General features: G+C 40.3%; 2 protein-coding genes across 2 annotated transcripts; one reads left to right on the forward strand and one right to left on the reverse strand.

The window, feature by feature from the left end:
* The first annotated feature begins 1,765 nt into the window (after positions 1-1,765).
* On the forward strand, positions 1,766-5,575 carry LOC140293103 (D-beta-hydroxybutyrate dehydrogenase, mitochondrial). The gene is made up of 4 exons (XM_072379512.1): positions 1,766-2,261; positions 3,612-3,764; positions 3,852-3,985; positions 5,208-5,575. Exons 1-4 carry the CDS (start codon positions 1,907-1,909, stop codon positions 5,571-5,573), a joined length of 1,008 nt encoding a protein of 335 aa, XP_072235613.1. The 5' UTR covers positions 1,766-1,906; the 3' UTR covers positions 5,574-5,575.
* A 1,323-nt stretch (positions 5,576-6,898) lies between these two features.
* On the reverse strand, positions 6,899-10,773 carry LOC140293119 (neuronal acetylcholine receptor subunit alpha-2-like). The gene is made up of 4 exons (XM_072379513.1): positions 10,554-10,773; positions 8,640-9,142; positions 7,500-7,881; positions 6,899-7,365 (listed from the first exon to the last, which is right to left on the reverse strand). The coding sequence occupies exons 1-4, from the start codon at positions 10,743-10,745 to the stop codon at positions 7,240-7,242; spliced, it is 1,203 nt and encodes a 400-aa protein (XP_072235614.1). The 5' UTR covers positions 10,746-10,773; the 3' UTR covers positions 6,899-7,239.
* Between the last annotated feature and the right edge of the window lie 234 nt (positions 10,774-11,007).

The raw sequence follows: 11,007 nt of genomic DNA on the forward strand, positions 1-11,007 counted from the left end.
AAGGCTCATTTATGTTCACTTTACTTATGTAAGTAGGTACGTGCATTTCAAACGTTAGGCATCACTGCCTACATATTCTCATGCATGCTTTACGTTGGCATGGTCGTTACACTGTACATCCACCAGAGGGCAGTTCAGAGTTCACTTCCAACGTCCTGTCTCCTCCCACCTGTTCAGGTGTTGTCTGTCCTGATTCCCGGGCGACGTAATGTTGCGTGGTACAAAGTGAAGTTGAAAAAGTATTTTATTTTTGTCAAAGTAAAAAAAAAAAGTCAAAAATATATATTATTTATCGCATTGCGCCACACACATCTTTACACTCAGGTGTGTGTTCCCGTTCTCACAGCGTATTCTCATAACACAGAAAAATGATGAACATCTGCACAAAACATCCAAAACAATAATCATGATCGTTACATTGCTATTCCAGACCAGTTGTCTTATTTTGTACATTCAATATCAATTTGTTTCTCCAATACAAAATCAGCCATTCATATCTACCAAAATTATCACATTAACGAAATCAATTATGTATCTATCTTAACTTATTTATTTATCTATTAACAATACGCGAACAGTCCAGGCTCTTTACACCGGCTCATAGCTTTCTCCAGCCTTATGCTTGCTCGCGGTTGCTAGGCAACGAGTACTATCAACTGATAGCCTATTTCCGGACCGTTAGGTTTTATAAACCAGTAAAGTTTATGAACAATATGACATTAAATCCAATTACAACTCTCCCCTCTTACCTGCAAAATTACCTGCACATCTTCACACTCAGGTGTGTGTTCTCGTTCTCACAGCGTATTCTCGCGAGATTTCCCTTGTCCCTGTACATAGTGAAGCGAACGCGCCCTCTGCTGGTGAGACTTAGACACTGCATCACCACATTTGTCAAACAATAAACGAACCTTTCCCCATCAGACAACACACAGACAATTTTCAACACACTCATGACCTATACTTAATGCAAGTAATATTAAACATATAAATAATAGCAATGTGGGTATGTCACTGATCAACATTTAAAGCACTGTTTCGTAATTCCGGTCCATATGACCCACTGCCCTGCCCTGCATGTTTTCGATGTTTCCCTCTCTTAATTCAAATGGATGACTCCTTATCAGGTCACTGCGGTGCTTGATGATGAGCTCAGCCATGACCGCACAACAAGAAGTGAATCTTTATCCTTAAAATGTTTCTCACAGAGAAACTTGATTCAGCAAAACGGCATGACAGTCTTGAGTTCAGCTGAGGTGAAAAGGTATGTAACACTGCATATCTAACTACTAATCCCCAAATAAAAACTCTTCAGATCTGGCTGAATCCAAGCAGCAGCTCCAGATAACAAAATTCCCAGAAAGTTGTTGCATTATTGTAGTTTTGTTTTCTCTCAGAATTTCAGTTCGAAAATTAGACCTGGATCGTGATATTCGTGAATATCTTGGCCACCAAGTTGGCTCCTGGGGTGAAAAGTGAAGAAGTTTAAGCACCTAAAGAGAACAAAAACGTTAAAAACTTTTATTTGTGTTGAGATTAGTTTTAGTCTGTGAAATATCCCAGTTCTTGCACATTTGGTGCCCATTTTGTTCACTTTTATACAAAAAAAAAATAATAATAATTCTTTTTTAAAAGGGCGGGAATGCTCGTTATCTATATGGTGCAGAGATCTTGTATGCTACAGACCTATAAATCTGCTCAAAATACTGTTCTGGCTTTGGGTTTCTTAGTGTTCTGTTCTAAGAAAAGAAAAGAAAAAACAGCTGGATTGCAGCCTGGACAACGGAAGTCTCTGTTAGGTCACATGAAAACCTGAACAAATCGCAGGAAATTAGGCATATATTTCTCCAAGTGCCACACAAGCAGGCAGTCCTTAGTCACAGAGAATCCCAGCAACTTCATCACGATGAACACTATTTTCTTCCTCGTCCAAATCATCAGCAGCATCCCTCTCTCTCTTTTCCTGGTCTATGTCATCGTGAAGCTGGTGTCATGGTTCCAGCGCAGCCGCGAGCTGGACGGCGGCGGCTACGCTGTGCTGATAACGGGCTGCGACAGCGGCTTCGGACACCAGCTGGCTCGCTCTTTGGACCAGAGGGAGTTTGTGGTCTTTGCTGGGTGCTTGTTTCCAGAGGGAAGCGGCGCCCAAAGACTGGCCCGGGAGAGCTCCAGTCGTCTGAAAATCCTCAAGCTGGATGTGACCTGCGAGAGAGACGTGCAGCAGGCAAATAACATGATCCAGAGGAGCCTCCCGGAGAAAGGTGAGGATTTAACACTCTGTGAACAGGAGAAAGTTTCATGAGTATGGATGCTCAGCACTGCCACAAAAATAATTACATTAAAAATAATTACAGTAAATGTTCCTTGAATTAAAATTAAATTATAAACCAAATAAAGATTTTTTTTTTTAACTGATCAAATCATTTTGATTCCAGTTCCAGTCCAATTTTCTCCTTTCACTAAGAGATCTATTTTTTCATTTGCATACAAAACATAGGAAAAATAAAACGGAAGGAGAGGGGGAAACGCACAGAACTATACAAAGTTTCTAATGCGTTTCCACAGGATCTCCAGCAAACAGTCTGGTTTGAACATTAGATTTTCTACACTATTCCTCGTGTGTTATTCTGATTCTGCCCTCGGTTCCCCGTCTTTCTTTGACATGTAGAGTATATCTTATGTCGAGTACATCTTGTAGCTTCATCTTTCTCGGATGCCTGAGTTTGTTGTTGTTGGTGAAGAGGTCAACCAGAAGTGGCTCAATTACCACGAGTTGAAATGGGTACAGTGCCACCCACCGTACCGGAGTATGACGTGCTCTGTGCCAATCATTCCATTTATTCACTGCCATAAATACTTGGATAATTGCCCTCGCTCAAATAAGGAGCATAGTCCAACTATAGCTATAATGGAATTAATTTCATCATTTAGACTCACTAAATGTCTCATTTGTTAATATAAAAAATGATCACGATTTTGTTGATTAGATTTTTCTTTCAGGTCCTGGAAGCTTAAGACTAACACTGACTTTTGAAAACAAAATAAAAAAATGTTAAAATTTAAAAAAAAAATATATATATACAGTATAGATAAGCAATAAATAGCAAATATAGGGAAGATATTAAAAATTTATTAAAAGAGTCTTGTGAATAGAGAATTTTTTTCTTTGAGTTTAATGTTTTTTGGGGGTTTTTTTAAACCTGAAATTCAGGTGGAATCTGACTTCACTCAATCGAAAAAGTAATAAGTCGTAATTCTGATATACTAAGAAATTAAGTAAAATGTTTTATTTTGTTTTGCTTTTGATTTGATTTAAATGAAATTCAGACTGAATAAGTCCATCAGCGTCAGAATTGTGTCAGCTGTCGTAATAAAATATTTAGCTGTTTTATTTTTCTTGGCATCAACGGGTCTCTATAAATCTGCATATCTTAAATAACAGAGCTAAAAAAAACTAAAAAAAAAACTAAAAAAAAACGTTTTTGTCGAGATTTAAGGACTAATCTGGAATAAAAACTATATCTTGATCATAATATTATTTTATCTTAAGTTATTCAATCATTGACTTCAGAAGGTAAAGATTTATCAGGGTTTTCTTCCTCCCTCATTAGGTTTATGGGCAGTTGTGAACAACGCTGGGATTACAGACTGGGCTGAGATTGAATGGAGTACCATTGAAGATTTTCGCAACATGGTGGATGTCAACCTGCTTGGGACTATCAGGACCTCGATCGCTTTCCTGCCTCTGGTTCGAGCCACCAAAGGTGAGCTCAACGCTCAACCACAACTTTCCTCCCTGTTCTAACTGCACCGTACAGCTGCAGATGATTAATGTCCGTTTCTTGTTGCAGGTCGCATGGTTTACATGTCCAGCATCTTTGCCTTCTTCCACTGCCTGAACATGGGAGCGTACAGTGTGTCAAAGAGAGGACTGGAAGCGTTTGCAGATTGTTTAAGGGTAGAAATGGCCAGTTTTGGTGTCAAGGTGGGGGTAATCTTGAAAAAAATCACACAAAAAAGTCTGCATTTGATAAAGTACGATGCTTCCATGATAAAAGAAACTTTGTTGTATTCTTGTTTGACTCTGTTCAACTTAAAAGCAACATGAATAAACATGAAAACTTTGGGAGATGAAAAGATAAACGGAAGCCATTTTGCTCCTGCAACAGACGAACTTTAGTGTCTGATACACAATAGTTCCTACTTGCATTAATGCACAGATCTACTCGTTTGATTCTCTGCACGAAAGTTTCTTGTGGAATCTCATTTTTAGTAACATGTTACAATATTACAAAAGTGACAACAACAAGTGCTCATGGTTAAACCATATGTCTGAGATGATGAGGCAAAATGTTGTCTTATTTCATAATTATGTCAAAGACTGAACAAAAGAGCGGGAGAATTAAGTCAAAATGTAATCTTTCCTGGTCAAAATAAAGCCACGTGTCGACTTTATGGCGTCGACTTTAACGTTCTGTAAACCCTGGCGGCAGTTTCCGGTCTGGGCGCTCAGGTGTGCCCTCTTGTGGAGTCTTTCTGGTAACGAGTGTATTCCACATGCAGGTGAGTGAGGAGTTGAGAACGGAGACGGTTGCTTTCGTGAACGAGAGGTGAAGCAGCAGCCGAAGGTGTTTGTGCTGATATACTGTGTTGGGTTTTCTCCAAACGTGCTGCTGTGCATCACGGTCAAACATCTCCACTTTGGTCTCATCTGTCCAAAACACATTGTTCCAGAAGTCTTGTGCTTTGTTCAGATGCAGCTTTACAGACCTAAGCTGTGCTGCCATGTTCTTTTTAGAGAGAAGAGGCTTTCTCCTGGAACCCTTCCAAACAAGCCATAATTGTCAGTCTTTTTCTAATTGTACTGTCATGAACTTTAACATTTAACCTGCTAACTGAGGCCTGTAGAGTCTGAGATGTAGCGCTTAGATTTTTTACAGTTTCTCTGAGGACTGCACGGCCTGACCCTGAACTTTTTCTGACACAGCTTCCACGTAACGGCTTAGTTTTGCTAAATAAATCATGAAGTGGTGTAATGTGTCGTGTTACTTTTTATCTCAGTTTGTGGTTATTTAATCATAAGTCCTGGACTATGTGACGTCCTGAAATATTGAACCTCAGAAATTAAAGATGTTGTTTATGTTCACATGACTATAAATTTTCTGAGGATACACACAGAATCATTAAATATCTAACTTCATCTTCAGGTCAGCATCATCCAGCCAGGTAATTTTGCCTGTGCCACCAACATTGTGAAGACGAAAACCAGTTTGGACATCTGGGAGAAACTGGATGATGAGCGAAAGGGAATCTTCAACAGACAGTATCTCGAGCTGGCCAACGAGTACTTCTCATCAACATGCAGCCTGGGATTCAAGAACGCAGAACCGGTCATCAAAGCAATGCTGCACGCGCTCACGTCCGCTCGGCCGAAACACAGATACCTGCTGGTCTCTGCGGTGGATATGGTCTTCTTCAGGCTTTTCTCTTTTCTGCCCTCCATCCTCACTGATGTAGTGTTTTCTCTCAGCTCCATGTACACCAAAAGACGAGAGATGCTTTACGCTAAATAAGACGACACAAGCTGGTCTTTGTTAAAGGGGAACTCCGGTATTTTTAAACCGAAACCTTTTGTCTGGCATGAAATACGTTCATCTACTCACCGAGAACAGTTTGGTGAACTGTCACAGAGCACGGAGTAAATAAGCTGTGCTGCAGGAGCGCGCGTTGATGACGTCATCCCAGTAGACGAGTGTTTAAAAATAGCGGAGTTCCCCTTTAATGTGTCGCTTTTCCTCTACTTTTCAGTCCCGGATGTCAAGTAATTGGTCGTAATTCTGTTTTACAATAATGAATAATATATGAATAATATAGCACAACACTGTTTCTCCGTTGAAGCTGAATTCCACACATTTGTTATAATGAATTGTGTTTGCATGGAAGTCTCTCTCCAACAGATGTGATTTAAATTTGTGTCTTCTCACATTTTGTCATGAGTTTGATCTTTCCGTAGTTTTAGTTGTTCAATAATTATTGCTACCGTTGTAAGTTGTACAAACAGAATTAAGTAGAAATGCTTTCCTCGTTGTTTGTAAAGCATTAAAAAGAAGGAAGCCGAGTAATATCGTGACCTAAAGTGGTTAAAGTGTAATGTGTCGTGCATGTCGAGGCCATGATGGGTCAGGATTAATGGAATGAACAAACTGTGTAATTGGTTGATTGGGGGATTTATTGTAAAGAACGGAAGCAGAAGACTGCAAAGAACATGAGCTGCTTTCAAGTCAATTTAAAGGATTAGTTTATCCAAAAAAGAATACCAAAATATCCAAACTAAACACATTTTCATTTGAATCAAGATTGTTCTTTATTTGGAGAAGTTTGAGATATGGTGCAATTTGAGTTTAAGCTCTGGGGATGTCTGTCTCTGCTGTTAAAAAATATATATAGTCCATAGTTCCAACAGAAGATTCACACGATGAACTCTTCGACAAATGAAAGTAGTCAATGATGAGAGCATTACAGATGAGCCAACAGTACTGTATGGGACAGCAGCAGAAATCTCAAGGACAGATGTGAAATTCGAATTTTGTAAACTTTAGATGCTACAAACCAAACACTGGCTCTCGAACGAGCCTTCGATTTCTTTATTTTGTGGCCACTTGTTTTGGGTTAGATTGGAGGGACTAATTTTTTTGTAATTTGCTATTTGAGCCACTAGATGTCCCTATATCCCACACATTGGTAGGACAGTTAACAAGCAAGTCTGGACGCTGTTTCTTTATCTAAAGGCACAACACATATTCATCAGTAACCAAAGAAAACACTTCCATTTTAAATCAGTTTTAATGGTTTCTCTTGCATTTTGAATACAATATGTCAGAATATAAATGGGACAAAAAGACATACCTAAAGCAGAATAATAGTTTTCCAAATATTTCTTGGAAGCAGCTTCTGAAAGCTGGTTCTTTTCAGCATTTCCCTTTTCGTCTCTTTTTGAGATTCTCTTCTAACTTAATGAATACAACAATCAAGGCAATAACAGGAAGATGTGCTGATGGTAAAACAGTGGTTGATTAGTGTGTTGTTTGGATTTTCCAGTGTGTCATATTGTAAAACAAACTCTCGTGGAAGTCGAACGTCATATCCTATGAGTAAAGACCCATCCAACTTGTCTGATGGTGTTGCTATTGATTTGGTGATATTTGATTATTATTCGTGCTTTCATGGTCCAGTTTGGTTTCAAATCATCCCAGAGACCCATGGAGGCAGAAAGAGCCCAATGGTTCCCAGCAGACACACGATGATGAACATCCACAGGAAGATCCGGTCTACAACCATGGCAACGTACTTCCAGTCCTCCTTCACCTGCGCAGATATCAAACCAAAGAGAAGACTATAAATGGATAGAAATCTGCTATTCTGTTATTGAACAGATTTATGATATTTTATATTTAATATATACAGGCTTATGACCACTTCAGATCAACATCTACATTTACCGAAAAGTCTGCATCCTCTGCCCGCAGATGCTCTGCGATGTATGTCACCCCCTCAAGGGCTGATACAACCGCAGGGGACAGAAGGGTGGGTGACTTTCTGTGCATCACATCAGGAGGGGAATCCCAGTCCAAACGGAAAGACTGAGGGGAAGGAGGAGACGGGGAAGAAATCCTCTGCCGACCGGCTATCCTCATCCCAAACCTCTCTGACTGATGCAAGTCTGGATAAACCTGAAGATCGCAGTAGTTTAGTTCTACTCCAGTACATACGGAGTCCAGCTGGTGGCAACTGCTGTCATCCTGGTGCCCATGGAGATCAATGATTGATTCCTGAGAGTCCCAGGTGGATTCAGGGGGGAATTCATCAGTGAGGTGAGGCTGCCTGAGAAAAGAAGGTGAGTTTGGGAAACAATTGCATACTGTAAAAGTGAGCGGCATTTGAGATAGCTGTGCTCAGTAATTGTACTACATTGTTGATTCTAATCTAATCTAATTCTAATCTCTTTTCTTTTTTAAACAATTATTTCAAACATGCTACTTGTGTAAAAAAAAACAGTATTGGTTAAACATAGCATAATAATTTCATCTGTAAATTGGACTGAAAATAGTACAGAGACAATATTCAGGGAAAGTCTTTTTCAGGGAAGGTCTTGCTTATTTCAGCAACAACAACCCTTGATAACTGCGTGGACAAAATTCCACTTTCAAAACTACCGCAGTCAGTCTCCTCAGTTATCAGTTTCTCAAAAACAAGAACATTTCTTGTTGTCTTTGTGCCATTTCCATTGAAGATGAGCTTTACATCACTTGCAAATGACTGCATTCTGTTTTATTCAGGTTTTCTTCTTACATTGGAGGGCCACAAAAAGAAGAGTCCTTTAAAGTTTTTTTTTTAATCCAGTAAGTGTTTAACAATGTTAAAATCATAAATGTAGTATTAAATAATGCGTTTTGTGTTTTTGAACATGTTTTGACAAACTGAGAGACTGCATTTAGAGCTACTTTTTAGCACTTCTTTAGCACTTCTCATTTTACCCGATTTCCACTTCAAAAATAGTACCTTTCACACCTCATATCACAGACATAAAAGACTGAAAGAGTTATTTGGGATGTTGGTGCGGTCCTTCGTTGTTTCCTCACCTCACAGTACTGAGTCCGTGTTGTGGACGCTTCATGCACAACCAGCGTGGCACCACGGCGAGGAAAAGCCTCCGAACCCATCGAGGCATGCTGTGAGTCTCTGGTGAACGGTGGTGCACGTTCAGCACGAACACGGTGATGATGATCGACAGCGTGACAAAGATCATGGTGAAAAGCAGATACTCTCCGATGAGCGGGATGACCAGCGACGTGGACGGGATGATCTCTGTTATGAGCAGCAGGAAGACGGTGAGCGACAGCAGCACGGAGATGCACAGCGTGATTTTCTCACCGCAGTCTGACGGCAGGTAGAACACCAGGACGGTGAGGCAGGAGATGAGCAGGCAGGGGATGATGAGGTTGATGGTGTAGAACAGCGGCAGACGGCGGATGACAAAGTAGTAGGTGATGTCTGGGTAAATTTCGTGGCAGCAGTCGTATTTCTTGGTGTTGTAGGTGCCCACAGCGTTGACAATCGCCCACTCTCCACTCTCCCAGTAGCCCTGGAAGTGAGATTTTCTTTTAGCACTGTGGCCCCCACTTCAAACCTCTGCAGACGTTCATAGTTCCCAGAGGATGTACCACAATGACTCTTACGACTGACAACTTTTCCTTTAGTGCAACAGGAAAATATCTGGAACTGTGGTTTATATTCATGTCCCCACCAGGATCAACAAATCAGTTCATCAGGTGTAACATAAATTCAAGCAGCAGCTCAGACCATGGATCCTCAGAACCAGTTACATCAGCTTTAGCCTCAGCATCACAGCACACTACATTTAGCATTTACAATTGCAATTTACAATGGCAAAAACGGAGGTGTTCAGCCTCAGTGCACCAACAATCACAGCCACAAATTCAAATGAGAGACGTGCTCTTTTTGTCAGAAAATAATGGCGAAATCGGCATTAAATTCCAGCCACAAAGCTTCGTAAATCAGTCTCCATGAATCATATAAAAAGTCCTGGACAAACCCTGCATCCTTCAAGGGAAATGTGCAACAGGGCCAGGTGTAAAGACCACTGTGTCAATGACTTTCGGGCACTAACTTAACACTGTGCCTGCAGAGTAACAATAACTTTCTAACACAAAAGAAAAGGGTTTGCACCAGGCACACAGCCACAGTAAATCTTTGTCTTATAGGATTCAACTGCAGAATCTGTAAGAGTGGCTTCAGATTTCAGCTTTCTCTGTCGGAATTAGATCAGGAACCAGCTCTGGCCAGTTCAAAACCATCCATCTTTCCTTTTTAGCTTTACTTTTGAGTTTCTGGGTGCGTTTTGTTGTTAAATGTTCATTCTTATTATTTTCATTGTTATTAGAATTATTATCACATTTCTGATGCTGTCAGGCAAGCTGCCTTGGAAAAAGAAATCATTGTAACTTATCCACTTTTTCTGTGATGTAACCTTATTTTATTGGTTAATTAAGCCCAGGTGAATCTTAATAATTTTATTTCAAACAACAAACAAAATATAATTTTTTCTATTTTATAGCATAAAGGCTTTTTAACTTTCTATTATATCAACGTGAGTTTACAAAAAAGGTTGGTTTGCTTTCATTTCTGAAAATCTATTGAGTGCAAATCCCTCATTCTGAACAGGACTGTAAGCCATAAAAAATCAATCTGTTAGTTCCTCTTTTCTGACGATCTCAGAAAACCAGTCCATGCATGTTGTTTTCTCCAGAACTTAATGCTGCAATGCAACTGATTCTGTTAATTAAAAAGTGAGGCAGAGATGTTGTTGTTTTTTTCCTTCAGTGTTTCGCAAAGCAATGAACATGTGAACCCCTGATAAGATGAAGGGAAGAGGGACAGCAATTGAATTGCAAATCACAAGAGAACAGACACTGAGGGTGCTGAAATTAGTCAAAGGCATGGAGCGATGCCACTTTCAGCCCACCTGTTCCTACCTTCAGGTCCACCGTGCTCTCAAAGGGCTCCAGGTCAATCTTTGCGCGATCGTACGTCCAGGATCCGAACTTCATTTTGCAGCTCTGCTGGTCGAACGGAAAGAATGTGACGTCGATGGAGCAGGAGGACTTATAAATGGCCGGTGGCACCCAGCGGACCCGACCGGTGTGGAACAGCTGGGCCTTGGTCATGTGGGTGACAGCGAACTCTCCATCAGCACTGGAAGAAGAAAAAAGGGTAAGAAGGGCAGGGAAAATAATGAAGAAACAATGACGAGACACAAAGATGATTTCACTCTGTATCTCATTACTTTTGAACCAACGTTTGAATCGATCAACCTGGAGCTATGCCATTTACATAGGAAGCTTAATAACTGATGAATGAGTATCAATGACGCTGTATTCATGATGCAAGCTCATGTCATCTGCATGCTGAAGGAAGAGAAAGTTTCAT

Source organism: Leuresthes tenuis, unplaced genomic scaffold, assembly GCF_036924035.1.
Source record: "Leuresthes tenuis unplaced genomic scaffold, fLeuTen1.0.hap1 SCAF_1, whole genome shotgun sequence".
NCBI classification, from domain to species: domain Eukaryota; kingdom Metazoa; phylum Chordata; class Actinopteri; order Atheriniformes; family Atherinopsidae; genus Leuresthes; species Leuresthes tenuis.